The sequence below is a fragment of the Chelmon rostratus genome, chromosome 8, assembly GCF_017976325.1.
Source record: "Chelmon rostratus isolate fCheRos1 chromosome 8, fCheRos1.pri, whole genome shotgun sequence".
NCBI classification, from domain to species: Eukaryota; Metazoa; Chordata; class Actinopteri; order Chaetodontiformes; family Chaetodontidae; genus Chelmon; species Chelmon rostratus.
The window spans coordinates 12266796-12282618 of record NC_055665.1 but is presented as its reverse complement, the minus strand read 5'-3'; the positions used below and the strand labels follow the sequence as shown (position 1 = coordinate 12282618).

Sequence of the window (15823 nt, the reverse complement as noted above, 5' to 3'; positions counted from 1 at the left end):
GCTATCTGAAGCTATCTTCATGTTGATGTTACAGCTATTTATTATTTAATCTGAAATGTCAGTATAATTTAAAAACACAATTGAGAACATTTTTATTAATACCCAGAAATAAGTTAAAAAAGATATGCACTGTTGACTGCATATTGACAAATGTCAGAATAGAAACACTATTTCCTTACAAACCATATTTGATCTGCTAGATCCAGAGAAGGTTCCAGCAAGGTGGAAAATTGAGACAAAATTTCTACCTCAGCATGGAGCACTTAGCTTGGATAACCATTTTGGTGCATGAATTCTTCCAAAACCCTTCACACACACACACACACACACACACACACACACACACACACACACACACACACACACACACACACACATATATAAAGTGAAATATCAATAAAGGCATAAAAACATCTGATGCATTCACTTTGGTAAGTTAGATTTGTTTTATTTTAAATGTGGACTTCAAAAAAAGAAAAAATAATATATAAGCATAATATATCCTGCTTTACTTGGAAGAAAGATGAGCTGTTTTGTAACTCTGTTTGTCTTACACCAACATGTTCATGCAGTCAGAAATAAAGTCTCCGACCTTGTCTCTGTATATCTTTGTTATATGCTTTCTGTGCTTTTGTCATAAATTTCATAACTGTTCCATTTTGCCAGATCATGACACAGCTTGGCATCTTTTAAAATTCCATCCGCATATAATCTGTTCACTGATGAATATACACATGGTAAGGATCGCAAAGTAAACTGCACAGGACATTTATTATGTGTTAAATAAGAATCTTTAGTAAATGATTCGCTAAACTGAATGAAGTTGCTGTAATTAGGGAGTTTGCAGATACACTTGAGATATACTACTGTGCAAATCATGCCTGAACCTTGTGTTGCAGAGTCAACACTCACTCCATCCCAAAGAGCTTACACTTGATTTCTTGTAAATCACATGATCTGTGGGAAATCTGCCTGACTTGCATCAGCCAATGAGAGAACGGGAACACATTGTGAAACAGGAGCAAATACTTTCCATGCTGCAAGCCAAGCTGTGATATAAAATAAACTTTACAAAACCAACTGCAGCCTGAAATGCATCTGTCAGTCCACCATAATATGATCTGTATTGTTAACCTCATGTTTCATAAGCCTGCTTAAATCTCATACTTTCATCTATGAAGAAATGGACACACTACTGAACCAACAAGTACACACACATCTGTACACATCAGCATACATACCATATGTGACAGTATGATGATTTTCTTTTTATGTATGCATCACTTTCAAGAATGATACTTCTGCCTCAGTTACCTTAGAAGAAAAAAAAACAGAGGGAGGGCACTGAGAGATCCAACGATTGAGAAATACGGGGGTGGATAACTTCTAAAAACCTCAGTTAATCAAAAGCCTGTGTCAGAGCAGGCAAACAAATAGGAGCTGCACAATGAAGTGCCACATCTTTTTCATCCTGTTCCTGATCTTGGAATCAGAGTGTTCACCAGATGACGGGTAAATACAGACACAACTGCATGAATCTACATTATGTAATGCTTTTTGCTCCTTTTTGTGTACTAAGAGGGCTAAAATGTGGTTTCTGTCTTTTCAGGTCTCATCATACGCTAAATAACATGCGTATGTTATTTAATGTATGATGTATGATGTTATTATATATTGTTATTATATGTTAGATATTATTATGCCATTTTGTCATAACGTAAGCAATAAGACAACATTTGAAGCAATGCAGGTGTTTACATTCAGGAATAGAAATTGATGAATGCAAAAAATAGTAATGAAGGACAAAAGGCGCAAAGTGCAATGTTTTCACCTTTGTGTGCAGATTCTTCATCTCAGCCCCCGGAGTGTTCCATGTGGGTGTTAATGAGAAAGTGTTTGTCCAGATGGGAAAGTCTCATCTTAATTATCCTGTTACTCTCTACTTGGAGCGTGAGATCGGCAATATTGTTGTGTCGGCCAAGAAAACTGTTGTGTGTGCTGGGGAGAGGGAGACCAAAACAGTTGAGCTCATGGTATGAGAAACTTCCGAACTCGTGCATAAAGCAAAACATTTACTGCAGACAGGGCTGAGATGTCGTTAATCCAGACTTTCTAATTTGCATCTTTACAGATTGACAGGGAAATGATGTCACGATTACCTCAACGTCAAGAACGTATCTACCTAAATCTGGTGGCAGAGAGCCGCTCCTTCGGTGACAGGAAGCAAACAAGGGTCCTAGTATCAAATCGCAGAGGCAATATCTTCATTCAGACCGATCAGCCAATGTACAGCCCAGGACAGACAGGTAAAAGGAAAGTCAATGAAGAGAAGAAATGTAAAATTACGTTAAATAATTCTCCACACTATAAAGATTACCAGTGATTGTTTTTAAAGCCATTTTACACTGATTTTCTCTCTTCTAGTGAAGTACAGAATATTCACTCTTGACCACACATTCAGGCCTCATGAGGAGGTGTTCCAGATATCTGTAGTTGTGAGTAGATACACTTTCTTGTATAATAAAGAGGACTGTGCACAATCATTTTCATGACTTATGCTTTTATCATTTTATAATAGAATGCTGCTGGAAACAGAGTAATGAGGTCCCTTAAGACTGCAAGTGGAGGAATATTCAAAGGTGTATTTCCCATACCTGATATCGCTAAGTATGTCAAAACAGATTTACAATAAACTGCATCGAACATAAGAGCACAAGCGAATGTGACACGGCCTAATAACACGTATGTTTTGCTTACAAAGAATGGGCACATGGAAGATTACAGCGCACTATGAAGACGATGAAGCTAACGCTGCTTCCAGAGAGTTTAAAGTGCAAAAATTCGGTAAGCTAAGTTGATAGAAATATTTCACTTTATTTTTTTTTTTACATTTTGTGGCATTTCTTCCGTCTAAAAATATATCCTTATTGTCACACACCCTAGTTTTACCCACTTTTGAGGTGAACGTCGCAATGAGGGAGAACTATATTTTGTTGAATGCTGAACAGTTTCACTTCACCATCTCAGCCATGTAAGTGTGAACGATTTTCTGTCAAACGCACTTTGCTTCCATGTATTCCTGTTAATGCTGCAATAATCAATTGTTGCCACTACATGCAGGGAGAACTCAAAAACTAGTTGAAAAACCAATAAATCGTTGCCTTATGAAGTTGCTAACATTGCTGCCAACTACAGCTAAAAGATAGCATTAGCTTACCCAATGGTTAGCAGTGTTTTACGTAACTATCTATTAGTGTTAGCTTACCAAACAGTTAGTGTTAGGTTGCTTCCATATCCAAAATTATGTTATTGGATAGTTAATGGATGTACGCCCATTATTCACAGGCCTTTTTGCATTGGTGTAACAGTTACCGATAATTCACCAAGTACTGAAAAAATTGCCTATTTAGCATAGCTAATGCTACCTAAGATGCTCAACAAGTAGCTTGTCCTTCAATTCAAACTAAGCTATTGGCTGAAAAGCTCCATTGTGCTGCGAATTTGGGTTATGTCTCATGAAGACTTTCAAATTATCCTAAGTGATTTGATTCAGTATTTAGAAAAACAATGCTGATCAATGCAGTTGGGACTTGAAGGAAAGCCTGCTAGCCCACACATTGTCTAAAGCTTCAGCATTACATTATATTAATTTACATTGCATCTTTTTTTCTGAACTTCAACATCACAATTTTCCGATGTTTTTCTCCAGGTATTCATATGGTGAGAAAGTAAAGGGGGCTTACCACTGCCAATTTGGAGTGGTAGAAAAAGGCAGTAGAAATACGAAGCCTGTCTTCATTAAGGGACTAGAGTTGACTGGTTCGGTGAGGATTTATAACGCAGCTCATTTCACGATCTGAGTTCAGTTAATCTGGTACCATATAGCATCATGAGCTCACAAGTTTTGCCATTTCTTGCAGGTCCAGGATGGAACTGCAGAAGCTTCTCTCCAAATGGAAGACTTAAAGTTGCGCCTCCAAGACCAGAAGATTCAAACCCTCTCAGAGTTACAGCAAAAGGGATCACGACTCTACTTGAGAGTATTTGTCACCAACATAGAAAGTAATGAAACACTATATAACAGTGTTTAAGTCAGCAACCTCCCAAAAGAGCCAAAAACTATTACTATTATTATTATGTAAAGAGAGAATATTTTTTAATAATAGTTATATTACTTACTTACTATTACAATTGATCTAAGAATTTAAGGATAAACCCCTTGAGCTGTGCCTTCATGTATTTTAGAAGGTATATGAAGATAGAGAATAAGAAGAGGAAGATACTGGGAATATTATTGATTTTTCATAGCATCTGATATCTGCATTTCTTTGTTCCAGGTGGTGAATTACAAGAGGCAGAAGTTTACCTTCCTCTCATCTCTCACAAATACACCTTGGATCTCTCTCGAACACGCTCACATTTCCTTCCTGGATATCCACTAGATGTGGCGGTATGCATGAAACTAACACGTGGGTACACAACCATGTACATGAGTGTGATGATTTGATATGTCAATCTTTTTGTTGTTGTTGTTATTTTAGGTGGTTGCACGTCTCCCAGATGGCTCCCCTGCAGCTGGTGTGCTAGTACAGATTAATGTACCAGCATCTAGTGAGAAATCTTGGAAAGGCACCACTGACCAGGAGGGGGCAGTGTTTCCTGTGTTTAATATCCCCACTCCAGCTCAGATTACTGTTGAAGTTAGTGTCCCTAAACAATTAACAAGTTAAAGGTGTTATCAGATTGATAAACCACTGGATTTTCGTTTAATTCATCATAACTTTTAACACTCTGACCTCATTAGGTGTCGGCAGAAGGATCTCAGCAGAGGAAAGTACTTCAACCTACTTCATCCCAGAGTAACAGCTACCTTTACCTGAGTTTTACTAACAAGATATACTCTGTGGGTGACTTACTAACTGTAAATTACAACACCATCAAAGCCCAGGAGCGTGGGTTTATATACTACATGGTGAGTGAACACAACATGGTTTGTTTTGACAAAGAGAAGCAAGAGCTTTATATATCTAGCACTTCTAACTTGACTTTGTTTTAGGTCTTAAGCCGAGGGGTCCTCGTAAAAAAAGGTTCTCTCACAATGGGCACTTTGGTAAGAGATAACCTGCAGATAACGGCCGACATGGTGCCATCCTTCCGTCTGATTGGCTACTGCTACGACCGGAATGGTAACATCATTGCTGACTCGGTGTGGGTAGATGTCAGGGATGAATGTGAGATAAACGTCAAGGTGAGTAAACAGAGCAGATAAGGGGGCAGCCTGAGCAGACGGAAACAGTAATCCAACATTACTTTTGATGACTGTGTGTGTTTTGAAGTTAATTCTGTATAAGCAGGACACTTCTTGTATTGTTTTGCATTTGTTATAATGGGCAGGGAGGCATCCTGAACAACGGCGTTTAGTGGTATATACTGCATTTAGATGTTATGTTTTAATGTTGATTGAATTGAACTTGGTCTTAAAAATCTCTGTAATACTTTAACTTTATTTTAGGTAGAGCAAAAAGGACCGTTTCTACCTGGAAGACAGTCTGAGCTGCAAGTTGATTTACATGGTCAGAAAGCCAGAGTGGCTTTGCTGGCTGTGGATAAGGCCTTCTACGGTCTCCACGCTGATAATAAACTCACCGCCAAACAGGTAGCGCTTTCACACACTCCCTCCACATGTACTTACAGCACACTGACCATTTAATTCAACACATATATTATAATACAGTAAATCCATGCTCTTGTTCCTACTTTCCAGGTGTTTTCCACCATGCAGTCATATGACCTGGGCTGCTCATACAGCGGAGGATCTGACCCTGCATCTGTGCTAACAGATGCTGGACTGTCTTTTGTGTCTCGGTCGCAGTCAGATTATAAAAGGAGTATGACAAAACCAGGATTTTTCTTTATTTAGGCCCTTTGAAATGTTAAATAGGACAGACAGATTATTCATCCAGTGATTTTACCTGTGTGGATGAAGATGTTATAGGATGGATGAGAATAGATTACATGTAAAGACAATGTTGATATTGGTCAAAACAAGGAGGCAGAGATTAGAATGAGGCGACAGCCACTAATGCAGAAATTATCTTTTTAGCAAAAGGCTGTTTTCATAATTCCAGCAACTATCCAGACTCAAGCAACTATCCACATACTTCACCCATGCTGAGCTTTTTGCTGTTATACAACTTTTCCAGATCTTGGCTGTCATTCACAACCTGCACGACAGAGACGCTCTGTGGACCTTCAACAGGAAATGATGGCCCTAAGTAAGATGACATTCTGGCGTTACTACTCCAGCCTGACATAATGGAAGACACTTCTGCTTCATCGTGCTTTGAAAATTTATCTTTCACTTTCCGTTCACTTTCAGAGTCAAACTTTTCTGATGAAAAGTTGCAAGAATGTTGCGCTCACGGGTTTTCTCTCATCCCTATGAGACTTACATGCAAGGAAAGAGCGCAGAGAGTGTCTCGGGTGGCGACAGCTCCTCTTTGTGCAGAAACCTTTTTGAGCTGCTGCCTCGAAGGAGAGCGTCTGCGACAAAAAAAGATAGAAGAGGACGCCCAGAAAGAGCTTGGCAGGAGTGAGGCGAAATTGTCACGTGAAAATTAAACACATTGCACATTTGCTTTGCATTAGATAACTGTGGCAAACAATTTTCAATTACAAACACTTCATTTCCTCATTTTCAGCTGCAAGCATAGATGACATTGAGCAGTTCTTCATGGACACGGCTGCTCAGTACATTCGACGATTTTTCCCCCCAAGCTTTTCCTTCATAGAATTTGATGTAAATGACAAAGGAAGGTAAGAGGTGGACAGTGAACTTCTAGCACAAATTCTATGTATCAGATGAGTCACAACCTTTAAAACCTTTGCAACCACATAGTTTTAGTTATGTCATTTGTGTTCGGTACTGTTTGTTGCTTCCAACATTATGTGAGAATTTCTGCTTTCTCTACTGTTCAGTGTGAGTGAATCTGGTCTAAAGTGTAAAATATAAGCAGACAAAGCGTTTGTCAGATGCATTTTTACTGTCAGTTTATTAATTTAATCTTAACTGAAAATTCGTAGGCATTTTTTGTTTCTACCTGATTCCATCACCACATGGGAGGTCCAGCTTGTCACTCTGTCTCCAGCCACTGGTAATAACAGTCTCTCGCCTCAGAAATGCATCTCTGATATTGGAACAGCTTCTCATTAACAACGACTTGCTCACTCCGTGTTTCAGGTTTCTGTGTCGTTAAGCCGTCTGAGGTCAGAGCATTCAAGAATATATTCGTGTCTCTGAGACTGCCTTACTCAGTGAGGAAATATGAGCAAATATCCATTTCGCCTGTTATCTACAACTATGGGTTTGACCCACTACAGGTAGATATAATGTTGACTTGAAGTGGCGCTTAAAAGAGTAACCACCTACTGTACAGTCTGGAATTCCATTCTAAATGCTGTCGTCTGCATTTTTATAGGTGGCAGTTCATATGGAGCAAACTGAGGGACTTTGTTCCCCCGGCTCAGCCACCACTACAGCTTTTGTTAACATCACTGTGGAGCCACAGTCTTCCAAGGTCGTCTCCTTCTCTGCTGTCCCCATGGTAATCGGCTCTATACCCATCAAAATACGTCTCTACGATATGGAGAGTGAGGTGGGAATAGATGCAGTTGAGAAGACTTTGAAAGTGCTGGTGAGTGACAAAGACATTATCTCTGCAGAACAATCGCATGATAGAGGCATATCAGACAAAATAAATATATGACACATTGGGAGACATGTTTGATCTAAATTCTTTAACAATTACTTGCCTTTGTTGAATCTCCAGATTCGACCAATCAGTATTTCTCTCATAACTTCCTAACACATTATTCAGATTTTAATCTTATACAAAAACACTGATAACACTATCAGCTGTTTTCTTTTTTGCTCAGTACTTTCTGGTGTTAACTATTTATGCTTATACTACTTATCTTAAGAATTGTATGCCTGTGATTATGAGGACTTAACTAATATTAACTTAAAATCATTATGCTTCTGTATTTGCATATGTCCATGTGTAAGGTGAGGGACACAGTAATTTGGCTCTATTTTCTCACATTTTAGACAGAAGGACTAGAAAAGAGAGTAGAAGAAACCAAAGTCTTTAAATTAGATGGTGAGTTGGTTCAGTATTTCTCACTGGTATTTGCTCTACAGTTGTTGCTATTTTTATTCTTCAGTATATTTTACGTTTTGCATTTGCTTGTAATCACGCACTTCTCTCTACCTTGACAGGGAAGAGCACTAAGAATTTTATTATTGATGGATCTTTACCATCTGACACAATCCCAGACTCCAGCTCTAGTATTTTCATTTCAGCAGAAGGTACGTACTGTTAGACACATACAGATAAATCACAGAGCTTTGTAAATAACATTGTCTCACCCTTTCACTCTTCTCGTCTGACAGGGGATGGATTTGGCAGTTCACATGCAAAGAACCTCCTTTCTCCTGCAAAGGTTGCAAACCTGATCGTATTACCTACTGGATGTTTAGAACAGACAATGACAAAACTGGCCCCTACAGCTTCTGCCATCCGCTACCTCGACCTGAGTGAGCAGTGGTTCGACCTGCCTCCTGGTTCCAGGGATGGTGCTCTTGATAACCTTGAGAAAGGTAGAAACACATCAAACATTGAATAAATGAACCCCCTTTTCTGTGACTAAGACAGACTGAAGGAGAAAAACATGTTAGCCAAATTATAAAATCTCATTATCATCTCACCTCATTAAGAGTTTTCTTACCTCTTTCTGTTGCATTTCGGTTCACGTCAAGGTGTTTTTTCATGCAGCTACTGACTTACACAACCTGGAGCCCTTGTTCTGATGACCTTAGAGAAGTTATGGACCTACAGTGTATAGAAGTATCTGACATATGGAGGATAAAGTTCACTATGACCACATATGTGATGTCAAAAACTGGATGTTGCAAAAATTGGCTCCCAGTACATATGTAGCAAAACAAATCCTGCCATCTGCCGGTTCTCTGTCTGAACACATCAAGCCTGCTGCAGGGAATCTTGCTATGGTAATGTCAGCATTGAGCAGCACATAACAAAACTTGTGGAGTCTTGTTTTTGTCGTCTCAAAATATGATCTCTTTTATCTTTGAAAGACACAGACTTCACACGCCTTCATCTCCTCATGCCTCCATTGCAACAACCTCCTCATCTGCCTCAACCAAAAATCTGTTAATTGGCTCCAGATTATACAGAACTCTGCTGCCAGGCTTTTAACAAGGTCCAAGAGAAGGGACCACATTATGTCTGTTTAAGCCTCCTAGCACTGGTACGCCGTATGTTTTAGGACAGATTTTTGGTGGTTTTATTTGTTTTATTGCCTTTTTTTGTTTTGTTTGCTTACTACTCTATCAGGAACAGTTTTAATGATCAGCTTGTGGCTGTTGCTTTTTGTGAAGCACTTTGTAACATTGGTTTAGAGAAGTGCACTACCAATGAATATTGTTGTTTTTTATTAAGAGAAAAATAAGATGGTGCAGTAACAAGGAAACGTGTAGAGTAGCTGTCAAATTCATTACAATGAGCTTCATGTCAGTAAAAATCAGCAGTGAAGCTGTTTTAAATGAGGAAAGTTTAACCTCGGAACTAAAAGTGACTCCTAAGCTTCTGTTTCATGGTCTTGTTTCACATTAGTATTGTGTGAGGTCACTAACAATATTTTTAACAAAACACTTTCTTTGCCAGGTTATATTCGTATTTTAGGAAAGGAGCACCCCAATGGCGCTTATGGACCATGGCGGTCTGTTCCATATAGTAATTGGTGAGTATTTATTTGATGCTGTAAGGTACTGTACTGTACTTCTAATATCTCAATCCTCATTTCCAGTCTATTGTAAATCAACTTTTTTCTGTTCTCTCTTCTCCCATGTTTTTCTTTCTCTTGTTCTCAGGATGACTGCTCTTGTAGTGAAAGTGCTATCGATGGTGGCCGAGCGTCAGACCGTGGCTTTCGGACAGCAGGGCAGGAGGGCCAGGCTTGTGCCGCTCGAAGAGATCAGAAACTCAGTTCGATACTTGCTTTCAGTAGAGAAAACTGATGGTTCATTCGGTGACCCAAATCCAGTGCTGCACAGACAAATTATGGTAACCTCTACTGTGTACAAGTTAGAACATGTATATACTAGGCATATTTGAACAGTATTAGATGTGGCAGCAAACGCAGTAGCAGTGATTTGAATTAAGCATTTTCTCTGTGTGTTAATGTAGGAAGACGCAGACAGAAGAGCATCAATGACGGCTTTCATAACTCTTGCACTGAAACGGTCCCTTCCATTTCTGGACACCGAAGGGAGAAATAACGCGGTGAGATGATGCAAAACCTTACTGTGCCAGGCTTTTAGCCACGCTAGCAGTGCTGCTTTTGTGATGGCAGTATTGTTCAGTCCACCCATTTGGTCTAGAATGAAATATGAATCTCGATGGCTTTGGTGACTTTGGTGGTCCCCTCTTCTTTCCTCGAGTGCCATCAGCAAGTGAAAAATTTCAATTTATCCAATACTTTGGTTTATCACCATATACCTGCCAAACTAACGACATTCTCATCAGCCTCAGCTTTGTGTTTTGAGCTAATTAGCAAATGGTAGCAGGCTAACAAGCTAGAATAAGACAGTGACAGTGATACACTATACATCTGCATGTTGGCATTGTGAGCATGTTAGCATATTGACATTACCATTTAGCTCAAAATCACTGCTGCACCTAAGCACAGCCTCACAAAGCTGCTAGTGTGGCTATTGACTCTTAGCCCTGTTGCTGTTGTAGTTTTGTATTTAACTTATTTTAATGCACTTTACTTAAATGCATAGTCTGTGAAGAAGGTTAGCTGTAAAAAAAAATTGACTGCCTTCATGCTACTTTGCACCAGGAAGCCAGTATTTCAAGATCAACAACATATCTCCAGTCAAGCCTGAAGGACCTTCAACATCCCTACGCTGTAGCCATTACAGCCTACTGCCTCTCAGCTTGCCTGCCAAAGGGAACAGATCATTCATCCACCTGGACAAAACTTCAAGCACTGGCTACTGAAGGCATGTCTAATCAAAGTGAACAGGTTTGGGCGATATGGATAAAATGTCATTTCATATTGCGTTACCCATAAACATGCATCATGAAACAGTCAGCATAGTCAGTTACGTATAATCAATTGAGAAATAAATTAGTGATAAAATAACTATAAAAGTATTAGGCAGTAATATCAGTCTTTAGCAAATCCAGTGAATTAACTGTCTGACAAACCAAAAGCGTTTCATTTCAGTGATGCAAAAACCATAAAGAAATCCAATATTTCCAGAAAGCAGTGCTTCTAATTGATTTACAACATTCCCTTGTTACGTGTGAACTCAGTTGCAGAGTCGTATGAAAAACCGTTAATTGGTTGAAACTGAAAATCACCTTTGCAGGGAAAAACTCACTCAAAGTAAAATAAAACCAAAAATCACAGCAGAGGGGACAGTAGCAAACACAACAACAAACACAAAATCACCATAACGGAGATACTCTACTTGGGAATAAACTCAAAGTGTCTGGGAGAAAACTCACTAGAGAAACAACACAGTTAAGCATGGGAATGCTTAACACGCAGAGGGAGGCAGGCGACCGTTTAGAGCGAGACTGGCGAGACGAGAGCAAAGAAGATAGTCTGGCACAGGAGTCCAATTGGAGGTGGCTTAAAGAAGCCGGCCGATTAGCAGATGAGGAGCAGGTGTGTCTTGAGGCGATCAGGCCTACCTCTCTCACATGCTCTACCTGCTGACAGTCTCATGACATTCCCTAATACATCCAGAAATACTAAAGTGATATCATGGTGTTTACAGTACGTGGCAGAACGTTTGTCAGTCGATCAGTTTATATTGTCTCATACATTCACATATCGCCCAACCCTAAGAGCAAACATACTTGTTTTGGTCAAAATTTAAAGTTCACTCTCACAGTTTTGCTATTGTTAGGAATTGTTTGAATTGATACTGATTGTCTACTTCTTGATTATAAGGGGAGAATGGCTGTCATCTGTGGACAACTGATCCCAGCCCGCAGAATCAAAAGATGTCGAATACCATCACAGTAGATGCTACAGCTTATGCTCTCCTAACTGCAGTGGAACTTGGGCATACTAGTTCGGCAGACAAAATAGCCTGCTGGTTAACCACCCAAGAAAACTATTTTGGAGGCTTCAAATCGTCACAGGTGACTGGGATGCTAGATTGAGAATTATTTGAACCCAAAGAATCCCACATGTTATTAATGTCTTTTTTTTTCCATGCCCAGGACACCATGATGGCATTAGAAGCCCTCGCTGAGTATGAGCTTAAGAGGGACACCAGTCCCGATGCAAATCTAATAGCAGAGTTCAGAGTTTCAGGAAAGACAGAGATTTTGAAGCTTGCACTGGAAAAAAAGAAGGACAAGGTGGAGACAGACCTTAAGGTATCACAGAGCAATGTTAGCACAACACTTAAATAAGTACGCGAATATTGACGTCATTCTGAGATGACTTATTTTTGCTTGTGTCTTTTGTCCAAGATATTTTCAGGAAACAACATTCTTGCGGAACTTACCGGAACAGGCAATGTCAAGCTGAAGGTAAGATTGATTAATGTGTGTACATGCAGCATGCTGAAAGAGAGCCGTCATTCATGGTAACACCAATCTGTTTGGCAGATTGTGAAGGCGTACCATCTCCTCGACCCCAAGGACGACTGTGACCAAGTGTCTATCAGCGTCACAGTGGAGGGAAAAGTGAAGTACACTGGTGAGATTTGATCACTTATAAGAAATCATAAACACATGGGTTGCTGATGAAAGCAACACACTTACTTGAACTTTTGTCTCCCTAGCCAAGATCATAGAAACTTACGAATACTATGATGACTACAGCAACAACGAGGAGACGGAGACACGAGTGCCACGATCAGCGATCGAGTGGTTTGATGCTCGCACACGAAACAGGAGAGATCTTGAGAACAAGTTAGATGTAGGCGAGGGTGTCACCTACAGAGTCTGTGTCAGGTTAGTTAAAGAGATTCACGTCACATTTGTTCACGACTTTGCGCAAAAAAAATGTTCTTCATTGTTTTCCTGTGTGTAGTCATAGCCTGAACAGAAATCTCTCAGGAATGGCCATTGCTGACATCACACTTCTGAGTGGATTTGAAGCTGTAACTGAGGATCTGGACAAGGTGAGCAGCTCTCTCTACCTCCTCTTCATCACTGTCGTCCTCGGCACAAAGAAGGAGGAGCTATTTTGGGCGCCTCCCGTTCATATTCTCGATAAACAAGGTGAGGTGATTGACAGTTAGAGCTTGGATTGACATAAAACTCTCTGTGAATCAGTGCGAAAGATTAGCAACTATGTCAGAAAATATCCTGGTTCTTGGATAGAGTTGAAAATACAAACCTTTGTACATCAAAACTTAAGGAGAAAAATTAACTATGATTTGTTACCTGAGCTGAGATTTCAGGAGGTTACTGGTCCTAACCAACAAATAGTCTGGCACATAACAACTGCAATCTGTTGTTTTTACACTTTTTTGGGATTAAACATACAAGATACGTGTTAATTATTAATCTTTAGTGGTGCAAACTTTGAAGAGAGCCAGGCTAGCTATTTCCCCCTGTTCCCACTGTTTATTCTAAGATAAGTTAGCCTTCATGTTTAGCCTACAATTACAAGAGTAGAATCAGTCTTCAGTCACAATTCATCTAACTCCCAAAAAAGTGCACCAAAATATCAAAAATTTCCTTTGTTGAGAAAACTGTTTAAATTTATTTATTTTTTCTCAACCACGCAGTTGAAGCATATTGAATACACGATTGTTTTATTTGGCTTGTTCTCTGTAGCGATGGTGGCAGAAGCTGTATGGAAGTACTTAGAGCCATCCTAAAAAAGATGAATTCTCAGGAATAAATTGAAAGTTTAATTCAAACTGTGGTAGAAACGTAAAGGGTCATAACATTATCCTGGAGAATCACGTTTCTGTGTTAAGACGTTGAGGAAAAATGAAACGAAAATACAGAATGGACAAAAAAATGTCTAGAACCAGCAGCTCCTCCCACTCTGCAGCTCTTTTCCATTAAATCAAAACCTTTTTGACAAAGCAGTAAATAATAAGAGGAGTTGTCTTCAGAGCTGTCTTCTGCTATAGTATCAAAAAATTAAATTCTTGTCTCCTTGCAGCTAAAAGCAGGACCTGAACAATACATTACCCATTATGAGGTGTCCCATGGAAGAGTGGTGATCTACTTCAATGAGGTAAGGCTGAAATCTGTTTACATACACAAAGAATGGTACATGTCCAGTATTTTAAAAAAATTCCTATTTTACTTTAGCTCTTTGAATCAGAGGAATGCATTAAATTTGATGCGATCCAGAGGGTACCGATCGGCCTTCTACAGCCTGCTCCAGCTGTCTTCTATGATTATTATGAACCAAGTAAGCTTTTTATTTGAATTGTTCTGCTTTTTGCCAGGACAGGGGTTTCATGCTATGTTGAGTTTACCAGGAAATCATGAACTATTTGTGCTTTCCTTGCAGGTAAAAAGTGCACCGTGTTCTACTCCGCCCCCCAAAGAAGTAAGGTGGTCTCCAAACTATGTTCAGAGGATGTGTGCCAGTGTGCAGAAAGTAGGCCATTACTCTTTAGACCTACACTAACAAACACCTGAGAGCATGTTTACCCTTCAGGTTTGTGTAAATTAAATTGTAATCGCCTAATATTCACCTTTTCTTCAGGACCCTGCCATAAAATACGAAATACATTCCAATTGCAAAGAGGTCGAAGAGTCACAAAGAGTGATCGTTTACAACATGCTTGCTTCTTCCCTGTAGTAGATTACGGTCAGTATCTAATAAAAACTTGACATAAAGAATCCATGATTTCATTTAGTGACACTGTACCAAAATTATGCAATAGAACGCGTCAGAGAAATGGTTGTTTATAAATGGCTCTTGTTTATTTCAGCGTATGTTGTTGAAGTCTTCAATGTTTCTATGAAGAGCAACTTTGAGCTGTACAAAATGAATGTGAAGGAGGTCCTCAGATCACGTAAGTAAACTGTGACCACAAGCCTTAGCAGGTGCTGTAACACTGACCTTTAAATAGCTGCATGCTATTAGGTTTATGCTTGGAAGATTTTTCAAGAATGTAATTGCAGTCTTCCTGTCAACCAGATGGAGATATCCTTGTGCGTGAGAGTTCTGTTCGAGTGTTTGCTAAAAGGCGTCAGTGCAAAGGACAGTTAGACTTGGGAAAACAGTATCTCATCATGGGCAAAGATGGCTCCACAACCGACTCACATGGAATGTGAGTATCATCAGTCATATTAATGGAGGTGTGATTTTACACTGATTGATTCTCATTCTGTTCACTCGCTCCCTCTTTTTGCAGGATGCAGTATCTGTTGGAATCAAACACCTGGGTTGAAAGAGAGCCTTCGCCTGAAGAATGTAAAAAATCTGCACATAGACTCGCCTGCAAAGAGTTTATTGCATTTGCAGATGAGTACAAGATTGATGGCTGCAGACAGTGAAGCAGAAATCTGTTTCATTTCACTTTCACATGAGATGCACATGCATGTCATCACATGGCATTAAGAGCTCTTTCTTTATTGTTCATAATCAAAATGATTAAAGCATAGTAAAAGGAACATTATTGCTTGCCGGACTCCACCACAGCATCATTTAAAATTTTACTACCTACAATGTAACCATTATGTCTTTATGTCCAATTCAGCAACCAGTGTTTAAATAAACAATTACCCCATAA

General features: G+C 39.4%; 1 protein-coding gene across 1 annotated transcript; it reads left to right on the top strand.

The window, feature by feature from the left end:
- The first annotated feature begins 1392 nt into the window (after positions 1-1392).
- Positions 1393-15823, top strand: c4b (complement 4B (Chido blood group)). The gene is made up of 41 exons (XM_041941731.1): positions 1393-1512; positions 1844-2033; positions 2132-2306; positions 2425-2495; positions 2579-2667; positions 2762-2844; positions 2944-3031; positions 3710-3824; positions 3921-4062; positions 4338-4450; positions 4542-4700; positions 4805-4972; positions 5057-5248; positions 5513-5656; positions 5765-5888; positions 6204-6275; positions 6380-6592; positions 6702-6816; positions 7084-7154; positions 7241-7380; positions 7479-7694; positions 8108-8159; positions 8279-8368; positions 8453-8659; positions 9747-9822; positions 9953-10145; positions 10269-10364; positions 10927-11089; positions 12052-12245; positions 12327-12485; positions 12582-12641; positions 12720-12810; positions 12896-13067; positions 13147-13237; positions 14236-14310; positions 14388-14490; positions 14593-14682; positions 14791-14895; positions 15020-15103; positions 15229-15361; positions 15446-15823. Exons 1-41 carry the CDS (start codon positions 1448-1450, stop codon positions 15585-15587), a joined length of 5121 nt encoding a protein of 1706 aa, XP_041797665.1. The 5' UTR covers positions 1393-1447; the 3' UTR covers positions 15588-15823.

Bases quoted from the DNA above. Each gene is read 5' to 3' on its own strand.
- c4b (XM_041941731.1), top strand. From the start codon at position 1,448: ATGAAGTGCCACATCTTTTTCATCCTGTTCCTGATCTTGGAATCAGAG. The intron at 3,032-3,709 runs GTAAGTGTGAAC...GTTTTTCTCCAG, and splicing joins CACTTCACCATCTCAGCCAT to GTATTCATATGGTGAGAAAG. The intron at 10,365-10,926 runs GTGAGATGATGC...ACTTTGCACCAG, and splicing joins CCGAAGGGAGAAATAACGCG to GAAGCCAGTATTTCAAGATC.